The 26,446-nt window shown below is 32.5% G+C and overlaps 1 protein-coding gene across 1 annotated transcript in view; it reads right to left on the minus strand.

Moving 5' to 3' along the window:
• Nucleotides 1-848: 848 nt before the first annotated feature.
• The window catches only part of LOC137407985 (putative acyl-CoA synthetase YngI), a 30,733-nt gene continuing 5,135 nt past the window's right edge, over nucleotides 849-26,446 (minus strand). The window contains exons 3-14 of the mRNA XM_068094374.1: nucleotides 25,262-25,419; nucleotides 22,408-22,588; nucleotides 20,515-20,601; nucleotides 14,707-14,873; nucleotides 12,380-12,545; nucleotides 8,697-8,810; nucleotides 6,928-7,076; nucleotides 5,993-6,140; nucleotides 4,065-4,120; nucleotides 2,767-2,830; nucleotides 2,204-2,275; nucleotides 849-959 (exon numbers count right to left, since the gene is read on the minus strand). Coding sequence (XP_067950475.1) covers nucleotides 849-959; nucleotides 2,204-2,275; nucleotides 2,767-2,830; nucleotides 4,065-4,120; nucleotides 5,993-6,140; nucleotides 6,928-7,076; nucleotides 8,697-8,810; nucleotides 12,380-12,545; nucleotides 14,707-14,873; nucleotides 20,515-20,601; nucleotides 22,408-22,588; nucleotides 25,262-25,419 — 1,473 coding nt within the window. The remainder of the gene's footprint in view (nucleotides 960-2,203; nucleotides 2,276-2,766; nucleotides 2,831-4,064; nucleotides 4,121-5,992; nucleotides 6,141-6,927; nucleotides 7,077-8,696; nucleotides 8,811-12,379; nucleotides 12,546-14,706; nucleotides 14,874-20,514; nucleotides 20,602-22,407; nucleotides 22,589-25,261; nucleotides 25,420-26,446) is intronic.

Raw genomic sequence — 26,446 nt, forward strand, 5'->3', positions numbered from 1 at the left:
TGGAACTGAAAGTTCTATTGAGAAAAAGTATATCGTTGCTAAAAAGAAATAATATATTTAGTAATAATTTATTACCTTTAACTTTGGCATAATATTAAGGAGCAAACAAGTATTTTTTAAATCGAAAATGGCGTTAAAATCTTGTGAAATAAAACTGAAGTCTAGCCATAAATGATAAAAATCCTACTAAAAAATTATAACCTAACTGAAAAAGTAGAAAAAAATTGTGATTACTAGTAAAGTCAGTAATCTTACCGCTCTCAGATAAATCTTTCTACTTGTAGCTGATGACATAACGTTGTGGCAGCAGTCACTGTGGTCTGACATGTTGAAAAAAGTTATAAGATGGTATGATTGTGTTTTGTGGCTTATTAACTTCTTGCGCATGGCTTTAGATATGCAAAGTATTGTTATAGCAAACACTACTCCAGATGTCTTGGAGACACTAATTGCATATGACTGGTGCTTATCTATAGCTATGTTATAGTGAATAGATTCATTTCTAGTAAAACTTCATCACGCTCGTCTTTCAAAGTATATAGATTATTATTGAACTATTCGTAATAATAAAATCAAAAGTAGGAATCAACAAAAAGTTATTAAATTAGTTAATATAATAGAGTATTATAATTCATTGACATGAATTTTTTGGTCTAACCTTTGAGAGGTTTTACAAGTAGTATCAAAATATTTCACAAAATAGTTTTCATAGGAAACAGGATATTCCAAGAGAATTTTAAATAAACCAAAAATATTTCCTGAAAGGGTTTACCCAAAAATCCACAAAGATTGTTGTGAATAATAGAAGAGCAATTAACTGTAAAACAACATAAATAAGCTCTGCACATTTACTGCGATGTCAGCTCTGCTACAAAATTTCTGTACCAATCACAGAGCCCAACTGTCAAGTCCTTCGCAATCATCTGATGTACTGCCTCTTTTAGCTTCTTCTTGCTTACCTAAGTGAATATGTTAGAGTTGTCTTTTCATGCAGAAAGAGATATGAGCATATTCTAGTTGTAAGGCTATACTAAATCATATTTACAGTGTATTTCAAGTTAAATGGAGCTGCGTTGTAAACTTCTATCAATCTACTGCCAAACTTACACATTGTTAAGTCTATACTTCAGTTTATGTGACTCTATGCTAACCACTGTTTTATTAATTTGTTTCTGCATACCAAGCTTGCTTTTATATTGAGCATGTTCATAGTTTCACAAAATACATTTCATTGCTAAATTTAATTGATTGATTACTGTTTTAGAGTGTGTAAGAAATTTAATAGAATGTAATATATTTTTATAGAAATTTTTCCACTATCATTTTCACATAAGTTTTTATGATAGTTTCAGTAGATCAAGCAAATGTTGGAAATGAGTAGTTTCCTGTTTTTGTGGTCTGGCAATATTTAAAAAAGACTACTTGGCTTACTTAACTTGTTAAGTAAAGAATTGAGCAGGCTGACTGTTGTTTTTACTATGAATAAAATAAATAAGTATACACACGGCTACTCTCTTTTTTAATCTTTTTAAATCAATTTAATATTCCTAAACTATAAATAGATTTAAAATCAAAATGTAGATGCTAAATGACCCCACTATAAAGAGCCTCTTGTCCACATTTATTGTTTTACATAAATTTAAGCAAAGCCGTGCAAATGTCCTTAAACCCTAATTGTTTTTATGTCAGCCAGTATATTGTGTCAATCCTAGTATGAACAACTGTCCTTTTAATATGCAAACCCTACAAAAGTCTAAAAGTATAGCATGCAGCCCAAAGTTATAATATGAACTCTAAAGCTATAACATGAAGTCTAAAGCTATAACATGAGGTCTAAAGCTATAATATGAAGTCTAAAGCTATAACAAAAGGTCTAAAGCTATAAAACGAAGTCTAAAGCTATAATATGAAGTTTAAAGCTATAACATGAGGTTTAAAGCTATATCATGAAGTCTAAAGCTATAATATGAAGTCTAAAGCCATAAAATGAAGTGCAAAGCTATAATATGAAATCTAATGCTATAACATGAAGTCTAAAGCTATAATATGAAGTTTAAAGCTATAATATGAAGTCTAAAGCTATAACATGAGGTTTAAAACTAGAATATGAAGTGTAAAGCTATAATATAAAATATAAATCTATAACATGAAGTCTAAAGCTATAATATGAAATCTAAAGTTCTAACGTAAAGTATTTATTTACCTTTCGAGAATTGTCGGTATAGTAAAGTTCTTCCATAAAAATCAGTCTGCAGGGTCTCTGAGTTTCATCCAACTATATTAACCAAAAAATTACACATATTTGTATTAAACATGTTGTGGGATACAACAAATAGTGCTCAGTTCATTGCTACCTTTAGCTCCATCGTATGACATGGCAGGTTTCCTATCAATCTTCAGACGTGTAACTGATCAAGTATTACCTCAACTACTCTCTGATGTAAAAGGAATAAAATTATTTGCCCTTAATTTAATTGCTACCAGCAGTAGTCTCAGTGATGCCCAGAATATCTCTCATTCTTAATCAGATAGTCAGCAGGTGGATGTTTACAAGGCTGGTCTTCTATAGAATCATGGAGTTCGGAACCCAAATATTTTAGTGGCCTAGCAAAAAGCACAGAGCGTATGTGTGCAATTGTAAATAAAGCAGATATTCCACTTTACTTACAATAAATTAGTAAAAATACTGAGTGAAATAAGTTTTAAATTTAACGCGAGCTTGTCTGTAAATTTAAAATAAAATAAAATTTTAACCTAATTTCTTACCTGATGTGTTGTGTTATATGCTAGTAATGCTTCCTCTGTTGGTCTCATCGCTTCCGCTTTTAGCCTAAAACAGCTAAGTCTCTTACAACGTGAAATGTCATTGCCAGCTGCTTTAACAATTTTCCACCAAATATCCGTTCTCTTAGCAGAGAAAGGCATTTTAAACACTATTTGTCAGACTATTTATTCAATTGCAATGGCTAATTTTTGCTTTTTACTCTTTTTTTGTTGTTTTACTATTGTTGTATGGCCTAATTTGAAAAAACATTTCTATTTGTGAAATGAAATTATTGCCAATAAAGTACTATATATAATATATAAATGTGGCAATAAAATACAAATACTAAACTAATATTAATACAATACTAATAGAGGAATACAGCCAAATCTCACCGCTATGCCATTTTCTTCATATATAGTTCACCATTATTTTACCTCAGCAAATGACTGCCAAATATACTTTGATTGATGAGTCAAGATGTTTATTTTTGAGAAATTGAAATGATTTCATCAGTCTGAAACTATTTCAAATTAATTATACATATTTTGAATTACAAAACTACAATGATTTTGCATGTAAAACTTGTGTAAAAATATTGAATTACTACAGTTATTTTCAAAAACATTTTCAGTTTTCAAAATTATAAAAATATTGGTGCAACTTAAATTTTTCCCATATTTAACCATTGAATAAAAGCTTCAAAAAATGTTTTTAAATTATATTTATGTAAACAATGACTTCATGAGTAACTTGTATTATTGGATTTTTTTAGGAAATAAAAACTATCAAATTTACTGGTCATATTATCATAATTATTACTATTACTAATAATATAAGTTAATAAGTAATATTACTGTCTTTAAGGAAATGTTATTTATTCAATTACTAAAGCCATTTCAACAGATTAAGTTTTATCTTCTGAATTTTTGAAAACTGTCCCATGTATAAGGTAAATATTTTTTTCAAAACAAGATGTTTTTGTGCCCTTATTACTACATGATAGACTCTATTTTTGACCTATCAAAAGTCCCCTAGTTACTAAACTTATTTTCTAACTAGTGTCAAAAAAATCTATAGACACAGACACTTTATTGATGCAAGCTCCGTTGACATGGAACTTGCAGCCAAGCCAAAAAACATAAGAAGTTACTGTTTTGTACTTTATAGACATAATTTTAAACTTGCTGTAACAATTCTGCCTTACGGAGTATTAAGTTCTCAATTTCATAGCTTTCCTCACACCATAGAAGTAAATTACGCTGTCAAAAATTGCTGCAAACATTGACATAGAACTTACTTGATACAGTAAATCAGTTCATCACCATAGTAGTCATTGGTTGACCCAGCTATCACCTGAAAATAGAATTGTGAACATTATGACCAGATGTAAATCTTTCTGTCACAACTAGTAGTCTCAAGAGTGGAATAGAGTGATTAGTTTTTTATGCCATCTTGATTATATTTTATGAAGCTAAGTTTCATCTAAACTATGTGACTTGCCAAAATATTGATACAAAAATACACTCAATATTTTGGCAATACCTCAAGAGTTAGTAGTTTAATAGATGTTCAAACTTAGAACTTATACTAAAAACATCACATTTCTAAAACTGGTAAACATGGCTAAAAATTCACATTCCTATCTGAACCGGAGTGGTCAAAACAAAGGGAAACTATGCAGCTGAGTATACTAGAGCATAGGATCAGGTGGGAAAACAACTCCCTGAATTTTCTCAGTCTCAGGCTTCAGTGTTAAAGCAGTTTAGAATTTGTAGCTAATAATAGCAGAGAGGTTGATGAACGATGAGCATGTTTATCTTTACAATGAGCTCTGTGGAATGCCCTCACTGGGTGATGTCTAGAGAGTACAAGTTAACTTCTGCAGGCAGACAATCCCCGCTTCTTTGACCTTAACTTTAACTGAATTTCAATCATCCAGAAAACATCATGGTCTGAGCAGTTACACGATGCCGCCATGTTTGTTCAAAGAATGCTAGCTTTGACTAATAGGCGACTCACCTGACAGTCAAAGCACACAATGCATGCGCCTGAGTTTTGCACCAGTTGCACCATAAGTCATTCTGGAAGAATCGATGCTATTATTTTGCAGTGCAGTAATCAATTTTGAAAGACCAGACTTTTCAATGTCCAGAAATAGCCCAGTCTGTGTTATTCCGAGCGAACAAGGATTTGTATGGGTTACCAAAGTGACTCTTTTACATAGAGTTATTCATGAAGCTGTCTATGTAACTAGTTAACTTAACATGTTATGAACATTTATTTGGACAAATTATCAGTTGTGAATAAAAATATTTGTTTGCTTTTGTCCCATGTAGCTTTAAGCAAGTACAGGAGTTTTACACCTTCAAACAGCCGGCGTGATTGACAATGCTGTATTAAGTTGCTAAGAACGTAGATATGATCGTTGTTTTGTATTTCATAGGCAGGTTCTGCTAAATGCTGTCTAAATCGTCTAAAAATGTTTAAGTCTTAACAAATTGTTTATTAGTCTAAACGTTTTCATATGATGGTTTATGATAGTTGTAATGCTGAAGGAAAGTAGTATCAAAATTATTTTCTTGTCAGTTGTAAAAAAAGTTTTCAGTTAAGGAAAAAAGTTAGCGTAGTTTTGTGAGATAGCAAATTGTTCATCTCATTATTGCATCATTCTAGCATCTTTAGCGTCAGAGCTTTAGCCACACTGACAGCTATGACAGCCTTTTCAAAGCCTTGTTTGAACAAGAGTTGATTTCTTCATGTTAGCTAAAAATAATGAATGGAAATATTTCAATTATAATAGCAAACTTAAAAAAAAATTACCTTAGGTAAACTGTGGTTGCTGGTTATTTAGGTAAATCTTATTCATCTACTTCAGTGTTAGCTAGCAGTATGCCTGGCAATGCTTGGGATTGTTTAATTTTTAATCAGGTTGCCCACAGGACGGTGTTTAAGGGGCCAAATCTTAGGAATCAGACAGAGTTTTGAAACCAAGTATTTCTAGTGACTTGGTAGAAGGCATAGAGCATATGCGTGGAAAGTTTGGATGAAATCGGGTAAAAAATGTGGAAACGCATAGCGATCACAATGACTAACAGATGCACACACGCACACACGCACGCGCACACGCTCGCACACACGCACACGCACACACACGCACACGCACACGCGCACACACACACATGCACACACACGCATTTTGACCATTGTTTGGTGACATAAACTGACCGATATGTCGTCGATAGCAGGGTGTTGTGACATGGCCTCTTCTATTGGCCCAGGATATATAACATCTCCCTGGACTTTGTATCTAATAGCATCTGCTGTTCTACCTTTGATGATGAATGTGCCATCTTCATACATCATTCCCATATCGCTGCATACAGATAGTTTGCCTTCACAATAGTGGTTTTATAAGAATAATGATTATTATAAAATCGCAAAACAATTCGGTGCACTTGCATGTAATTGAACTGATGTAATTCGCACAGTAAATGTACAGATGTAATTGAACTAATGTAATGTTTCCACCTCGTATCATAAACTGGCATTAAGTCCAGAATTTATTCAATTTTTAATCATATGGCCCACAGCATGTTTGTAAATTTTCAACACAGAGTGCCACACTGCTTTTACAACAACAATCCGGTATCAGATTCATAAAGGGCAATTGTCCTTTATGCATGCGAAAGTACATTCTTGAGTTGCTAGTCAGATGAAGGCTCAAGATTTAAGAAGCTAGTTCTCCAAAAATAGATGGAAGTTTGAAACTACATAATATTAGCAACCTGACAGAAGACACAGAGCATAGTTGTTTGCAGCTTCGATGAGCAAGCGCGCACGCGCACACAATGACAGCGTGTAGTTTACTAATATAAATAGATATATTATAGTTTGTGATGAAGCTCAAATGAATTCAGACCTTAGAGCAACTGACTACAGAGCTGAATGTCTTGAGTTCAGGTCCCATGCAAAGCAATCCTTTATGTTATCTTCCAATTTTGGTCTCAGGCAGCCAGATGGATTCTTGTAGTAGATAAGATGATTACACAAATAATTCCAGTTTTATAAAGAGAAAGATTGTAGGAGTCACGCAAATTCCTATTTTTGCTAAAACAGCTAAAAATCAAGGTGCAGACAATTTATAACAATGCATTCCTTACCCTGTTTTAACAAATCCATCTTCCGTGAATAGATCTTTTGTCAATTGCTCTTGTTTCCTGTATTCTTTTAAGCGACTGTAAGTTTTCACTTGCACCATGCCATCTTTACCGATGTCTACCACCTCACCATTAGTGTCAACAATCCTTAACTAAAAAAGCAAAACAGAACTTAGTCTGATGTCGTAATGCAGCTGCATGTTTGTACAGGGAACGCCAAATAGCAGTAATAACTGTACAAATGACAAATGAATTTTGGTGTTTTGCATTCAAGACAGCCTTGAATGCAAAACAACAAATCATTTAAGTGGAGTTTTGTATTAAAAAGTTGCAAAGCTTTTGGTTTGTAGTTTTTGCTACTGTTTATTTTGCTACTAATACACTAGAACTTTCACTGTCATACAGCCCACGACCAAAGTGATATTGGAAAAAAGAAAGGGTACTGATGGTTGAGAAATGCAATATTAGCAGTCAAATAGGATAACTGCAATGGTAGCTGTAATGTACTGGGTGCGGGTGTTATTACATTATATACAACAAATAGCAATAATGAAAGGAAAAGATTATATGTTTCTATCTCTCCTCCTGCAAAAAGAGAAATGCAATATCGGCCAATATTAGAAGTAAAATGCACTGATATAGATTTTTAGAAAATCTGTACTACGTAGCCATTGTTCTGCAGTCATCTAAACCTATAATTAATTATTGTCATAATCTCATTAGAACCGTTAGAAAAAAATATCATTGTCTTTCCCTTTAGGCTACATACACTGCATTAGATTTTTTGAAAATCTGTACTACGTAGTCATTGTTCTGTAGTCATCCAAAATTATAATCAATTATTGTAATAATCTCATAAGAACTGTTAAAAAATATCATCGTCATTTCCTTTACTTATACTTCATTGGACATCAGTTAGAATACGGAAGTACTCAAATGTGTCAGCAAATGAAATTGAAAATGAAAAAATTGAAAACGACAAGAATGAAACGATTTCTGTAATCCTATGTTAATTGCCGAAACCTTGGAAACAATGCTATAGACTGGTGAAAAGTGCACGTTTTTTTTGTGAATTGCGCAAGACTTTATCGTTCTATTCTCTGTTCCTCGGCGTTTCAATTTCCGGTCTTAATTTTTATTAAACCAAGCTTTTCAAGCGTTTTGTGACGATTTTCGGCCAAATTAATCAGTCTATTTGTGTATAATCCAATCAGATGGGTAAGTTTTATGAGACTGTCGACAATTTACAAAGACTTGGTAACATATTTAAATAGGCTTACATGTATATGTGTTTTGTATCGTTATTATACTTTAACGACTCTACAAAACGATGGTTAAATTTGTCGATGAGATTTCAAAACAAGGGTTTGCGATGTTGTTGATGAATAATTTTTGTATGTTGTGTGCACATGCTTTATCATAAAAACTCTCAAACTTCGCTCCGCTCGTTTGGTCATGAGACAAACTTTCATGATTTTAAAGGTTTGATATATAACAAAGTAAACATTAAAAGGAGCTAGTATCTCAGCAAGGCTTCGAGCTTAACACAGAGAAAAAGTGGTTATTCAACACAACAATTCACTTTTTATTATGACAATAGGAATATTTTATTGAGCATTACTTAAAGTGGCTAATAAAAAATTCATGTAGATTACAAAAGATATTGTAAACTAAAACCCAAACTTGACATGAAATCAGGAGTTGCTTTCTTCTGCTAAATAGTTAATGCCTATCAGCATTGAACTTCACAGTCAGTATTGAATGTTACAAACCTGTGTGTTGGGCTTTACCACAAGTCTGGCTTGCATACGGGCTTCTTCACTTTCCTTCGTGTCATATAGTGATGTCGTAGCAATAATGAATGTGTCTGTCATTCCATAAGCAGTCTAGAGAAATATGAATCAAGGTAATAATGAGGGGACGTACGCTGTCCCTAATAAATACATCCTAAAATGTTTTTAACTAATCCACTCAGTTTTTGAAAATTAATATCTCAACTTTGCAGTTTTTTTCAAATTAACGGTTCTTATTATTTCTTCAAAAGTTTTTTCAAGCTGTTTGTAGTTCATTCAAGTTGTAAAAAATTTAAACCATATTATAATAAGCTTTTATTAAGCATTCAATTTTCGAAATTAATGTACTGACATCATATTATACAAATAGACATAAATATATGTATAAATATATATATATATATATATATATATATATATAACTCCAAACGAAAATCTATCACACTAGAGACGATCCTAGATGCAGACTGTGCAAAGATGCACCTGAGACCATCCAACACATCATCAGTGGATGCAAGCAGCTAGCAGGGAATGCATACACTGAGCGGCATAATCATGTCACAGGTGTTGTGTATAGAAGTCTATGTGATGAGTATGGCCTTAATAAACCACAACACTGGTGGGAAGCTCCTGGTAAGGTCAATGAAAATGACCGCGCTAAGATCCTCTGGGACTTCTACATCCAAACTGACAAGCATGTCCTAGCAAACCAACCAGATATAGTGGTGGTAGACAAGAAGAACAAGAGGGCTACTATAATAGATATAGCAGTGCCCAATGACTACAATATAGCCAGCAAAGAAAAAGAAAAGGTAGAGAAATATCTCCCTCTTGGAGAAGAAATTGAAAAATGCTGGAATGTAAGAACAACTGTAATCCCAGTAGTCATTGGGGCACTGGGCGCAATAACACCGGCGCATAAAATGTGGCTTGCCCAAATACCAACAACAATCAACTAAGGTGAGTTGCAGAAAAGTGCGCTATTGGGAACAGCTAAGACCTTGAGGCGAGTGCTCAAACTCCCAGGTCTCTGGTAGGAGACCCGAGTTAGAGCAGAATTTACCACCCATACGGGGTATCCGGGGTGAGGAAACAATTTTTTTATATATATATATAAATATATATATATATATATAAACAAGTATATATAATTACCAAATTAATAAGAAAAAGTAAATGGATAGATAAATATATATCAATAAAAATATAAATAAATGAATACATTAATAAACGTATAAATAAATGAATACATTACTAAATACCCAAATGGATAAATATATTATCAAATAAATATGTTAATAAATAAATGAATATATTATTAAATATGTAACTAAAACAATATTTTAATAAATATGTAACTAAACATTAATAAATTTATTGATAAATATGTAAATAAATATACTAATAAAGATATATAAATAGGTGAATATATTAATAAATATAAAAACAAATAAAATAATAAATAGCTAAAAAATAATAAATGAGTAAAAAAATGTACACATATAATGAACAAGTAATCAAGCCTACTGCTAACAGCACTCTACGCTTTTGATGTCGATGATCTACTGGGAGACAGAACTAGAAGCCAATGGAAAAAATCTGGTGAATGTAAAATTCAGGTGGGGCATTTATCAAGGTGACTCATTATCCAAATTAATAAATAAAAACCAATATATATATATATATATATATATATATATATATATATATATATATATATATATATATATATATATATATATATATATATATATATATATATATATATATACATATATATATATATATATGTGTGTATATATATATATGTGTATATATATAAGTTATTAAGTTATATTTATACACATTAGTAAAAAGAGTGCTCAATGTTTTGAGTAAAAACAGGGCTGATATAAAACTATGTGTACTTAAAAACTACAAGTTTTGTTAAAACATTTTATTACTTTAAGTAATAAAATGTTTTAACAAAACTTGTAGTTTTTTAGAACACATAGTTTTATATATATGTATATATATAAGTTATTAAGTTATATTTATACACATTAGTAAAAAGAGTGCTCAATGTTTTGAGTAAAAACAGGGCTGATATAAAACTATGTGTACTTAAAAACTACAAGTTTTGTTAAAACATTTTATTACTTTAAGTAATAAAATGTTTTAACAAAACTTGTAGTTTTTTAGTACACATAGTTTTATATATATGTATATATATATATTGCTGATGATTGCTCCTTCAGAGCATGAAACTATTAGTAATAAAACTGTTTTAACCATAAGTTTTAAACTTCCGTTTCTGTATATAAATATATATATAAATAAACATATAACTAAATGAATATAATAATTCACATATAAATAATTGAATACATTACTAAATACCCAAATAGATAAATATATTATTAAATAAACACATTAATTAATAATTACACTATTAAATATGTAACTAAAGTAATATTCACATACATGTAAATGTATAACTAAACCTTATTAATTATATTGATAAATATGTAAATAAATGAATATACTAATAAAGATATACATAAGTGAATATTTTAGCAAATATATAAACAAATCAAATAATAAATAAATAACTATACAGCTAAATAGCAATAAAAGTATAAATAAACTAAATAAAAATAATAAATAACTAAATAATAGTTAATGAATAAAAAATGTCATATAACGGATAAGTAGTCAGGCCTACTGCTAACAGAACTCTAGGCTCTGGAAAGTGCTGATTATTATAAATAACTAGTGTTGAAATAACTATTTCAACACACCTGTCATAGATGTGTTGAAATAGTTGTTTCAACACATCTATGACAGGTGACACATTTATAACAGAGCTCATCAAAAAATGTCCATGACCCACTGGAAGACAAAACTAGAGGCCAATGGAAAAAAGCTGGTGGATGTAATAATCAGGCGTAACATCTATCAAGGTGACTTCTTATCATTGATACTCTTCTGCATATGTGTAAACTCTTTAAACAATATTGTGGTGGATGGCGTCCCCTTACGTTTAGTCAAAGCCAAGCCAAGCCAGAGCCATGCCTAGTCAAGACCAAGCCAAGCCAGAGCCGTGCCGAGTCAAGACCAAGCCGAGCTGGGCCAAGCCGTGCCGAGTCCAGCCAAGTAGAACGGAGGCGAAGCTTGCTAGCTATATATAAGCTCAAACATTTATGTAGAAGAGCAGAGCTGTTCTGGGCCTGTTCATTGCCTGTTACTTGATCATTCTGGTACAACTTATGAACTATGCAGAAATATATGTATAAACTCATGCACCAAGTCCTGTACTAGTGGAGGAAAAGTGAAGGTCGCACAAAACCTTTACAATATGATGGAGGAGATTATATATGATGCGAGTTTAAAAGTGACACTAAGATAAACCATCTCTTCTGCATGAATGATGTGTAAAAGTAATTTCTGCACTACCAGTCACAGAAAGAAAACCATTTTAATGAAGAACCGATAACTCTTGATGACTTGCTCAAAAAACACATCATGGTACTTTAGTGTTGACATTTTACAAAAATCCTCATTTTTAACAGTTTTTCAAAGTTTGGCTCAACTGCAATGATAGTGTATGAAGCAAATGAAAAAGCGTAGGCAATGAGGAGAATATAGGCCTAGTGTGGGAAGAAACATATTTCTCTTCTTACAAAGGCCATTCCGTGAAAGTATTCCTTCAAGTTTTCTTTGAAGCCTCTGGAGACAATCTGTGCCACATTTAAGAAAAGCTTTATTGGTGGAAAGTCAACTTTGTCATTTAGAATGCAGTTTCTGATCATGGTATTGACTGAGCCTAGAATCATCAAGTACTGAACCCTGCAACAGAATAAAAAAGAATGTTGTTTTTTATCATTATGTAGCTTCGGAATCTTCATCCTCAACTTGCACCACATTGCTCCTGTCAACTTTCTTACTTGTCAATCTACTTCCTAACATGAAGCTATGTTAGTTGGCAAGTTGCTATGCCTGAAGAGTTTAGAATAACAAAAATAACTCAACATACTGTGAAACAACTGCTTGAACACCATAGTGCTCTATTTTGCAACCCTTCCCCTATAGTGACATTTTATTAGAGTGATGTTCAAATAGAGGGTTGCGCTGTATTTTCGAATAGCTCATCAGAATTTTGAGAAGATAAATTAACTCTTTTTTAAGTGAAGCGATGCTAATGTTACCTATATTTTGGGTTCTTCCTTGAGTGAAGTGACATTAATGCCGTTGACCTCAGCATTCTTGCTGAACCGTTTTTCATAAGCAATGATATATCAGACCAAGTTAGACAAGGAACGACTTTCAGTGATAAAAATATCACCCGAATGCAGTTATTAATTATTTCAATGTGACCTTTTTAAAGTTTTATAGAAAAAAAACCATAAATCTTTGGAGTCAGAAAACCGACTTAGGAATGCCACAGCAATGACTGCTATTACATAATACAGTGTTACTGAAGAGTATTCTCATCGTTCATCAAAACTTTTAAATTTTTCAAGACAGACTATAATCTACACATTATTGACTAATCTGAAGACAATGGATAGGATTTAGATCTTAGTGACTTCAAATCAGGGTGTAGTTCAGGTGACTTTGATGATCAGTCTTTTCAGGTACACTGTTACTAGAGCCATGGCAACAACAGAAGAATCAATTGTTGTATATTTAATCGAGTCATTATTAGTACTATTTCGAGGACACTTTTCTTATCAAAATCTATTATGGGTTCATAAAGGTCAAAGAATGTCAAAGTGGCTGTTAAATAGAGGTAGTGTTCAATTAAAAAGTAGCACTATATTTTTCAAACCTTCTCCTATAACTGCATTTTACATGTATTAAAGGTGGTGCTTAAATAATAGTGGCGCAGAGGTTAAATAGAGGTTTTACAGTACCTGAACAGTTTAGATTAACAAAGATGATTTGACATAAGTAAAATTTAATGACTTTTTTCTGTCTCTGATTGATGAAAAATTACTTTAACAAATGCTAGTTAAAATTTAAACTATAGGCCTATTATTGGTTCATTAGAATACCTAAAAACAAATAAAAAACTTTTTTTTTAAATATATTGTCATGCAGATTTATAAAATTTATATTTTTTCCATCATACCAAACTTTCAATGAAACCTTAATCATTGCTTAGCGATGTTAAACTGATTGTTTCTCTACCACACAAAGAGTAGTTTAACAAAAAATGAAGCATAGGCATTGCTCATCGCTTCACAGCCAAACACTTTAATATTTGATATTGCCGCAGCTTTTCTCAAGTCCAGCAGCAAGGATTGTTACCTGTCTCCTGATCAGTTATTTTTTCAAGTATATATTTATGTACTTGATAATTGCAATAAGTTTACATTTGATAATACTAATTGGTACTTAAAAAAACTAAAGACCTCAGTCAATGACTGCTTTTTGAAATGCCTAACTTTCAAAGTCATAAAGGATTTTTTCAAGCGTTTCAATATCTGTTTCGAAAGCAACACAATCGGCACAACAAGCTTAAAAACTTGTTGCACAAGCTTAAAAGCTTGTGACAAAATTGCACTTTTGGAGCTCATTTTTCTTGGCGTTCAGCCTATTAGATATCCTTTAACAAGCTACGACTAATCTTAAATAGTTTATCTACTTTTCATAAAAGACAGAGATTATTTCGAAGGCTGAATTTAGATAATAATGGGTTTTAAGACACCCATCTCTATTATTCTAAATCGGACTAAACATTTCTAACTTCTGCTCCTAAAAAGCTAGGCTACATCACATATTTATGAGCGGAGCTTATGGGCCGATTGTGTTGTTTTGAGACGGATATTGAAGCACTTTAAAAATCCTTCATGACTTTGAAAGTTAATGGATTAATCTTTATTTTGAGTACAAAATCGGAATCAGCGTGTCTGATTTACCTAGAACATACGATTAAAGTTGTACGTGGCAGTTATGGTTTAAGAAGTATATCACCACTTGAAAACTATATTTCTAGATGACTCACCCTTCATCAATAACACCTTGAGTGATGACCTTGCTACTCTCGCTGAGAAGAACATCCCCCTTAATGTCTGGTATAAAAACGCACTTGGAAACTTTACCTGCGAGCACCCATGCTGCACAAGAGTAACTTATCATTTCATCATTATTTGGGTTCATCGTCAGCATCGGCTGCAATGAATTTCAAGTTTTAAACACTATCAATGATGTGAGATATATCTGGCTGCCATAAACATTTTAGTAAGCAACAAATCAGAAGAACATTTGTCAACAATAAAAAGCATGTAGGTCTATAGCTTATAGAATAAATAACAGAGATGGTTTCAGAGTTCTCTTTCAGCTAAAATAAGGAGACTTTCACTCTAAAATATCTGCCCCTTCTCTCCAACAATGAACTACTATGATAAACTGCTAAGGAAGTATGACAAGGTAAAAAAAATAATTTTTTTTCACAGTCAACAAAAGTATTTTTTGAATCACCTGCTTAATTTTTAAAAATTAATATGCCAACTGAAAAAGGTTTTTACAAATTAGCAGTTTGTATTATTTGTTCACAGATGTTGTCAAGCTGTTTATAGTTCATTCATATCATAAGAAGTTTCAACAAAATTATATTTATTAAATTATTAATTTTAAATTTTTATTTAAATTAAACATTTAAACTGTTATTAAATCCTCATATACTGACAACATAGACACACAGGCATATACAGTGTATATATATAATTTAACATATGTCATGATTAACCATCAGCTAAGTACTTTCCATATTACATATCTATAAAAATGTATATATTTCTCAAAGTATGTGAATATGTGTGTATTTGTGTCCCTCCGGCTATAGTTATTAAAATCTTGGAATAAAAACTGCGGACCGAAGAAGATTTGATCTTGCACCCTACAGTTTGACAGTGCGATGCTGTGCAGGCATCGCACTGTGCGATGCAGGCACTTCTCATTACTTCTCATTGTTTATAAGCTGATTTTTAATACCTGGGCAATGGCAAGGAGCACAGCTAGTTATACTATATATGTCAATAGTATAATGTATAATATTTTGAAAAGATTCTGCCAACCTATACTCAGGCACAATCTAGATTGTGATAAATGTTGCATAAATGGAAGAAAAATGAGTGTGGTTTTGTGTTCGTTTTATTCCGAAAGCAATTCCATTAGTTGTGAAGATGCAATTACTCTGCCCACTTATCGAGAGGATTCCCTATATACACATATCTTTTCAGTGGCCCATATAATGGAACCGGGTAGGAAGCTGTATAAGTATAACGATTAATAGAGTCGTTAACACGTTGGCTTATTTGCGGCCAAACTAACAAAGTACATGTATTAGCGATAAGACATGTAATAAAGACAGACACAATATGCAAAATATATAAGAGTAATTATATGCTAGTAAGACACATAGTAAAGACAGACACAATATGCAAAATATATATAAGTGTAATTATATGCGAGTATATAAAACATCATGAATAAATTCGGGGCCCGGCATCCGCCAACATATGGATATATATATATATACTAGCTGCATTACCCGCCTACAGGAACAGATTCACGTGCAGCATAAGGTTTATTGAGAGTTGTCTTTCATACTGTAAACAACTCCAAATATGCAGTCTACTGAAATTGTTGTCCTGATCAGAGTATGCATGCACATATACATGTCAATGTTGGGGAGAACAATGGAAATCTGCAATGTGTTTTACAGCTAGATGCGTGTAAAATCTAGTAAATTATCTAGATTCATGTGTCTAGATTCATGCATCCGTTCATACCCGCCTATATTTACAGTTGACGATCGCGCACTTCTGCTGCTGAGCCCCCGTCTCGGCTGACCAATCTTTACCTGCCAAGCAGTTGACAATCGGGCTCTTTCTCTCGCCTCGCAATCAATCGCTTCGCACTCGCAATCAATCGCCTTGCAATCAACCGGCCCGCACCCGCCTCGCAATCAGTCATTTTGCACTCTCTTTGCAATCAATCGCCTCACAATCAATCGCCTCGCAATCAATCGCCTCGCACCCGCCTCGCAATCAATTGCCTCGCACTCGCCTTGCAATCAATCACCTCGCACTCACCTTGCAATCAATCACCTTGCACTTGCAACCAATCGTCTCGCAACCAATTACCTCGCACTCGCAATCAATCGCCTGGCACTCAATCGCTTTGCAATTCATCGCCTTGCACTCGCCAACTCATTCATCCGGAAAGCCGTGCCTGGAGATTCTTGCTGTACTCGGGGCGAAAAAGGTCTCCCGCGCATCCCCGAGTGACGCCACGGCCCCAAGCCTAGCTGTGCTATCCAGCGTTGCCCGGGTAGTAAAAAAGTCTTAGCACAGAAAATTGATTTTTATTTAACGTATAACAACATTTGCCATTCTAACTTTCAAACTACATATCATGAAAAAAGTGTTTTGTGTAGTTGAAATAAATTAAGAGAGAAAATAAAACAACTGTAAAGGTTTTCAAACTTTTTCAAACAACTGTAACTTTTAAACTTCATATCATGAGAAAAAGGTTTTCTGCCAGTCTAATAAATTTAAAAAAAAACAGATGTAAAAGGGATTAGATGTAAATTTCAAATAATTAGCAAGTAATAGCTAAATTAAGTCGGTTTTGCAACAATTACAACAAATATGATACGGTGATTATACAATCAATACAAACTGAGAAAACAAAATAGAATTCATAAATATGTTGAATTAATAGTCGCAATTCTTGCATAAAAGTGTGTAGGTATAAAAAGGTTACTGTCCCTCCAGAAACTACCCATAAATTTTTTGAATACGACGATACTAAAAAATATGACAGAATATCATAGTATTTTGTAGTTGAAATTTTATTAAAACAATGTCTGCCAAAAATGGTTGAATAAGCGAATAATATTAATAATAAAAATTGAAAACTAATCAAGTAATAATAAAAGTGATAGGAAAATGAATAAAGTTTAAACTTCAAACACGATACTCAAATTATGTTTAAAAGAATGCAAGTTGAAATAATATAAACGATGAAACAAACTTTAAAAAACTTATATTATAAACTTCAAAAGTCATAAGAAGTTTATAAATGTAATAAGAAAATTTAAATTTATATATCTACATATATTTCTCAAAGTATGTAAATGTATGTAAATATAAGAGAGTGGAGAAATAACTGATACTTGTAATCTTACACAATCAATCTTACAGTAATCTTCCAAATGTTTGTTGTAAAATGTGAAATTAATTACGAATTACTAATTAGTTAGGTTTAGAAGAAAAGATGTGTAAGTTAATACATCTAACTGTACAACCCAGCGTTGCCCGGATAATAAAAAAAACTGAACAGAAAATTGATTTGTATTTAACATATAACAACAATTGCCATTCTACCTAAAACAACTGTAAAAGTTTTCAAACTTACTTTGTCAAACAACTTTTAAACTTCATATTATGAGAAAAATGTTTAGTGCAGGCCAAATAATTTTTAAAAATAAAACGAATATAAAGGGTTTAGATGTAACAGTGAAATAATTAGCAAGTAATAGCTAAATTGAGTCTGTTTTGCTACGATTACAATATGAGATGATTCGGTAATGATACAATTAATGCAAACTGAGAAAATAAAATAAAATTTGTGAATATGTTGAATTAATAATAACAATTCTTGCATAGAAGTGTGTGTATAAAAAGTTACTGTTCCACCAACAGCTATCCATCAAAACTCTTAATACGGTGATACTGGTACGACGATATGTTATGTAAAAATAAAATATTGTAGTGTCTTTGAAGATTGAAGGTGAGAGAATCTAGATGCTATTCCTACTGGAGATAATACAATTGTTCGTGTGAAAAGTAGTGACCTTAACAGCGATTTAGCAAATGAACCTTAAGAAAAGCCAGAAATAGAGGTTCACAAAAACGGCATCGTGTTTCATAGAGTTAATAAAATTTAATCGCCAAATTCTAATATGGAGAGAGTCTATTGTCGATATCGTTTTGCCGAAAACAAATTAGCCCTAATACGTCAAAGACAAAAAAGCATTGTGTGTCATGAAGCTAAAAAAAGCCATAGAGTTGTAATTATTACGTCATTTTTGTGGGAAAACGGCAAATGATGAATAAGTTATGTATAGAGGTGCACTAACCGGAGATTCCTATTAATGTGCCCTAGATATTTAGTAGCGGCTAATAGTCCAAAAAGTACGGTACTCTATAAAGCGGACACACGCACGCCCACCCGCACGCACGCACACACGCACACACGCACACACGCACACAGATAGATAGACAGACAGACAACGATTGCCGTTTATATAGTAGATGTATATATCACTATTATCAATATTGATATATCAACAACATTTATATATCTATTGATTTTATTGATATATAATATTGATATATATATATATACATCGATATTGGTATTATTGATATATATACTGTAAGATATCGGTAAATACCTTATCAAATAAATTAAATTTTTTTCATTCATTGACCAAATCTTATTACGAGTATTTGGGTTAATTCATCACTAATTTGTATAGTAAGAACATGATAAAAATTTATTTTTTCTGCATTTAGCTGTTTTATACGAACGTCTTTTTCTATTGGCTAACTGCAATGCTAACCAAAATCTTACTGGCCCATTTTGGTAGATAAGTGATTAGTATCATAACTTCCTTGGCAGTTTTTATTTTGTTAGCTGTTAAAATTCTACCGTGACTTGTCTAAATCTTATTAACCGAACACAAAAACGTTTATGCTCTTTTCATAACAAGTTGAAAATGTACTACTAAAAAGTACTTAGTTCTAAAATTACAACTTAGTTTAGATGATACATGAAACATACATGCAAATGTAGCATTTCTACAAAAGCATTTTTAAGTGATGTGTGTCTATCTTTTACTGGTGGACAAAGGTTTCAGTGTGTTATACAATGGAATATAGGCCTATTTCGTCACGTTAGTCAATAGTGGTTATAAACTGATGTTTTGGTGACATCCCAGCAATAGCACAAATGGACCAAGTTCTTCAATCAAGTCACAGAGCTTCATTAAAATCTGAGACAAGCTTGAACACAGTGAGTAATTATGTAAAATACTCCAGACAAATTGAACAAATATGTCAACAGAGAGCCTGTAATATAAACTATAGTTTTAAACAGACAATTACTAATTACTGTAAAAAATAATTTATTTTCACTCAAATTGATTGGTTTAGTGCTTAATAAATGTAGTAATTTTTCCATAAATCACAAAGCATAACCTGAGTTGAGTTTAACTAATTGATGCTGTCAGGAGTTGATTTTAATTGTTTTTATCATTCTCAGATTTGTCTTTCACCTTTTATAATTTTAACTGAAATGTTGACAGGCCATGCTGATAATTTTAAAACTTTAACCTGTTAGCTCTTTCAATGGGATTTAAAATCAAGAAACAAGGTAAATATAGAAGATAGCAGGCTAATATTACAGCCATAACAAAATTGCAGAAATTTATAAACCTGTTTTTATAACCTGTCTTATGAAACCATAGCAGAGAATGAACTCAGACGCGCAGAGAAAATGCGACAACACAATACAATTCTGCAAATTTTATTTTTATGCAGCTTGAAAATATTACTTTACGTATTATTTGAAATTTTAAATATAAATACTGTCTTTTCTATTTTGAAAATATGCAATGCTGCTCCTTGCATAAACCTCTTCAATGGTGATCAAAATCAAGTTACAGTTATCTCCTCGTTTAGTAAAAGAAGATAGCTTACCCAGTGTGTAACTAAGCACGGTAAATTTCTAAAATTGGTACCTCAACATTTTCAGCTCTTAGTTGCAGGAGTTCATTGGCTAAAGAATAGTGACTGTGAGCAATACACTTGGGCTTCCCTGTGCTTCCCTGCAACACAACAATTCCATTAAAACATCATTAGAACTTTCTTATACTGTTTGATGTTCATTATTTCACAGCCAGATACAAACTTAACATTACATGCAATCCTTACTTCTTATTACCTCACAAGCCAGTTAGGGTTAAAAGTTTTAGCAAATGTTTGGTTTGATATCCCAAAAAACTTTCCAAAATATAAAGTTCAAAGTTTTTCCAACTATTGCAGCTTTGTAATAAAAGTGATGGAATGAATTAACAAAATATAGAAATTCAAAGATAATTCAACTTAAAGTTCATTTAGCCTAAGTGATACCAATAAAAATATAGAGATCAATACCTCACTGATCTATATATCCACATTGAACTATGAATTTATGCATCATCGACTCTCCATGACTGTTCCCAGCTCCAAAGTAACATAACATTATTATTGACTATAACTATGCTAATTCAGTTTGCAGTTAACATTTGACTTATCAAGTTTGTTTTTATACTGTCTTATATAACATATTTGTTTCCATGCTATGTATAGTTACCAACAGTCTTTATTAAAGAGCTATACTATGATTTTAGGCTAAATAACAAAGTAAATAGGTCACTTTGTATGTTTATAGAGATACAGTTTTATCTATCTATTTCACTGAATGGGTCGACCATTTTAGCACACCAACCTCAACATTGTATATAAAGACTAGTCTGCACATTTCAAGCTCACTTACCATTCCATTGTTTGCTAAGTATTATTTCCTTTTACTATTGAGAGGTTTGTTATCTAATATGAATCTTGTTGACTAAATGATTTCGACTGACCACTATGAAGAGCTTATAATAGTGCAAATGACCTAGCCTTTATTTTACCAAGTTTTTCTCCTTAGGGTTACTTTATATAAAGTGACTCTCTATAGAGTTGCTATCCATAGAGTTAATTGCTATGACAATTTTTGCTAAGTGTTATTTGTTTTTACTGTCAAGAGGTTTGTCATCAAAATTCCTTTTTAACTCTTTCATTATGGAAAGACATTCAAATGGCTTGCCTATAAGGTTCATTCTGAGAGTAAGCTGTTATTACGGTTAGCTTTGGTACCTATTAAAAACATTTATCACAGATCATGAAATTATTAGTTCTACCTAAAATATTGGCAAAGCAAATTTAAGATCTTGTTTTATCATTTTGCCACAGCAAACAAAGCAGTTCGTCTTTCTTATTACTCAAAGTTTACAGCTTAAAGTTCCTGGCTCTATTTTTATTAATTTTCGATTTTATATATATATGAAAAAAAGTGGAAGCAGTGACCTAAAGGTATATCTAAAGCTAACACTTATGAAATTCTTCAAAATTTGGCAGCAGATATTTAGGATAACTATATTTCTATACTAAAGGAAAGTTTCAGCCTTCAATTCAAACTATGAAAATGACAACAATTTTCTTTTGAAGTCAGATTCACTGAACTACAAACAACTATTAACCGTGACTTCTGTAATTTAAGTGCGGTGATTCCTGTGCAGAATTTTTGCGAAAAATTAAATTGAAGCTCTGTGACCAAAACTTTAGCTTTTACAGCAAAAATATTGAGTGTATGTTAACCAAAAAGCTTTTCAGCAAAAATTAATTTTGTGAGAACACGCAAAAATATTCAGTAGCAAAAGAGTTACCGCGTAGTAAAGCATATCAGATTTCACAGTTTTGCACCATTCTATATCACTACTACTACCTGGTCACCCAAACTTAAAGTGGTAAAAATATGACTGGAGCTTGGTTTTAAATTCTTAACATGAAGCAAGTTTTTGGTGAACCAACTAAAAGTCATTACTTACTGAGGAAAAGAGATGATGGAGGCGATATTCTGGTTTGACTGACTTTTTGGCTTCTTCAAGTTTTTGATCTGATACAGACTTTCCTATCTCTGTAAGGTGACTGAGAGGGTTTAGACATCTGTGCGCAGGTGCCCTGTCATTGTGGGAATTGTCATAGAATATATTCTCTATGAAGGGAAGTCTAAAACAATAATCATACTTTGCAGCACTAGTTGTTTTAATTGCTACTATGTACAGTAAAACTTTGACATCCAAAGTTATATTATCTTTGTATGTCCAGTTTAACACATAAAGTTACATTTATATTGTATGTTAAGTTTAGATGTTTAGTTTGTATGTCAACACCGTGACACATATTGAGGAGATACATGGGCGGATGTGTGAGGTTGGCAGAAAATAGAGTCCAAGATAGACTTCTACTCAAACTTTAAAACTTTAGATTAGCTTCATTTACTTATTTTTTATTACATTTCATTTACTTTTTATATTTAAAGGTTTACTTGCAACAAAATTCACTTTACAGTTATTTGGTGTCAAAAAGTTCACCATGTCTTATTTTTTTGTTTTGTATAGGTGCAAAATATGTGAAAATGTGATTACAAGCTCTAAAAAGCTCAAAAGCGAGCCATTAATTGCAGCTATCACAAAGTGGCTGTAGTTTGGAATCTCTTTATTTTGATGACGTTCTTAAACATTGTGGTTATTGTTTTGATACACGATGTTATCACGTGAAATGAAAGGCCATTGAAAAGCTCAATACCAAACATTTTGTAATACTAGTTTATGAAAAACACTGGGTGCTGCCAGAAAACCTGTATCAAATATAGATGCTCGCTACTTTACAGTTTCGTTTCGGCTTGACCTAATCGTCTAGTCGTTATCTGATCATGTGATCCACAACTCCTGCTAAATAACGCAAAATGTTTTTTCAGCGTTTTTCGACTATCACTGGTGATCAACAAGCTTGTTACGTTTATCAGAGGATGATATGCATTCCTTCTAGTCAAGGTTAAAAAATAAACTAATTTTTACGGTAGGTTTTGAAATATCAGTGGTCAAAGTGACACCATTACAATGATGTTGAAATAGATGCGTAACGGCAATAGACATGGTTTTAGTGAATGCGTGAATTAAATTTGTGAAAATATTCCGGTGAATGAGGTTGCATGAAAGTGTAAACAGAAGCCATCGTGTTCAATTACGTCCCATTTGAGCTGTTTCGGAAAGGAATTCCAATCTATGGCATTTTCGAGATGGCTGCGATTAATTGTTCGCTTTTGAGTTTCTAATTCTATTTCCACATATTTTGCACCTACAACACAGCATAGTAAGTCATGGCGAATCTTTTGGAAACAAATAATTGTAATTTATCTTTTGTTACAAGTCAACCTTTAAGCAGCTTTTTCCTTTTCAACATAACATATATGACAAAATCAAATTTTGAGCTAAGTGCGTCAAAAACGTTTTATATAAAGAGGACCATAAATCAAGGTTCAGTTGTACTAAAAACTTAATAACTAATAATACTGCAACCAAAGTAAAGTAGTAGCTCTTTTACAATTATTAAAGAAAAATTGCTGTATAGGCATCAAATTGTTTGACCTAATCTGTGTCACGTGCTTGAAATTTTGAATACCATCTTATGCAAAGGCAGGTGATTTTATTAGAAGTGAAGTCATACTCAAAGCCTTCGATTCTGCACTTGAGTTCAAAATCAAAGAATAAAAAGATAGTTTCACTCAAAAAGGTCTGCATATATACATAGTATAAGCGTTTACTGGACTAACATTTGGAGAAACAAATAAAGATTTGTGTGGTTTAATATGTATTCATAAACAAGAAGTTATTGTCTGTATGCTATATTCAGCGATAGGTGACTAACATAGTAGTTACTCTGTAACGACCTATAAACAATCCTTATGAAACCCTTTAGAATAAACCAAACGTGTTTGTGATGAGACCAGCTAAAATATCTAAAAAGACTGTTCATGAAGATCTCAGGCAATGGCCTTAAAAAATGCGTCGCCATGCATTCCGTTATTGATGGAACACCTGGCTGAGTTATTGGTAAATTCATTTCCCAATCAAGACAAAGTCTGTTGTTACTATCCTGAAATTGTGAGTAGCTCATTAAAATCCGGAAACCTCATGTACAACCTAGTCACTAAGCGGCCGACTGTATCGCTGTATGCCAGCTTTAGTACCGCAATACACCTGTGATCTCGGATGTAATAATGTTGTTTACACTATTACAAACTCATCTGCGTTTACCTTAGAAAAGTTCCGAGTCAAAACGGTCAAATTATACACTGCAGTAGCTAAAACGATGAAATTCTAGTCCTGCAGGCAAAATCATAAAGTATAATATACATGTAGATCAAGCGATCCACGACTACCAATCACCATCGCCAAAGTGATGCACATTGTATTGACTGTCATGGATGTACAATGAAATATCAGGAAAGTTTGACAGCCACAAAGTTTCCTGACATCTGCATTGTCTTAGCGATGTCATCAGTTTTTAGTGCCCCTAGTTCACAAATAACCACCGAGATCACAAATGCTGACAGACTGGGATCCAGTGTTAACCAGCCATTACTGGCTAGTTGGTAAGGAACTCAAAAACACACCAACTAGCAGTAATTTCCTAATGTTATGACACAACGTAATAGCCAGCGCCCTTGTTTGTACTTGGCTAACCCGCTATAGCATCATAGACAATACTGTACACTACAGGGGCTAGTAGTATGAAATTGCTAAATTATTGCAGAATGGAGCAATATCTCAAATATTGTAAATGCTGCCAGATACCGATATCAATAGGAAAGAACGCCACAATCCTATGCGAACTCACTTGTCAGACTTTGGATAGGGGTCGGTTTCTTTGAAAAAGCCTAAAAAGCTGGTGCAGTTTTTGCCAGAAACTCCTTCTCCCACTACTACTGCTCTTGGTGCCATGTTGAGTAGAATGCTTGTTATTGATATGTCCATAGGTGTATAGATGTATGGGTGCTAAAACAGGACTCCATATTAGTAGCAAATCAATGCATTTACATAATGAGAGAGTCACACCTTGGAATATTGGAAGACTAGTATACTGTCATATCGTAATAATTGAATAGATACAATGACACATTTATGCATTGACACATTACTGCATTAATGCATTGAAACATTGAGGCATTGTCACATTACTGCCTTGATGCATTAAACATCTATGCATTTACGTATTGGTGCTCTGATGAATTGATGCATTGACACATCGATGCATTGAAAAATTGATGCATTGACACCTTGATTAATTGACACACTCATAAATTGATGCATTGATGCATTGAAACACTACAAAATTAATGAATCGATACAATAACACAATTATGCTCTAGAACTTTAGTGCATTGACACATTGACACATTAGAACATCGATGAGTTGACACATTAATGCACTGATGAGTCTCCGAGTTGACGCATTGTCATATTTAGGTACTAGTATATTAATAAATGCTAACGCCTCTGCGTTAAAACAATTGATCAGTCCTGACTGTAGTACTCTAGAAACATTACAACAACTGAAATCAAAATTCCCCAATAAATTCTTGTCAGTTTGGTGCCATCACTTTTGTGATAGAGAGGCTTTGCCACACTGACATGTCGAATCAGGTTGTAACACAAACTTGATTCGATATGTTGTCGCTAGTTTGTTGCTATTAATAAATCCCGGCATACATGCGACATTGACAGGTTTTAACACTTTAAATAGCACAGATCTTATTGATACATGATCTATATACATGAAAATATTGCCCAAGTCTGATATGGTACAAAGAAGTTTAGCATAAATTGATTAGACACAATTGCTCGAACAGTTTTAAAGGTTTACCAGATTTAACAAAAAATTAAAAAAAAAATCAGACATATAAAATTAAGCAAAAAAGTTTTTGAAGACTTCGGCTCACAAAATGCTTTGAAAAACAATACAAATATAAAAAATAGGGCGAAATATACATGCAAAGCTTCAGAATCCGTTATCGCAATCGGC

The sequence above is a fragment of the Watersipora subatra genome, chromosome 11 (assembly GCF_963576615.1).
Source record: "Watersipora subatra chromosome 11, tzWatSuba1.1, whole genome shotgun sequence".
In the NCBI taxonomy this organism is placed as follows: Eukaryota; Metazoa; Bryozoa; class Gymnolaemata; order Cheilostomatida; family Watersiporidae; genus Watersipora; species Watersipora subatra.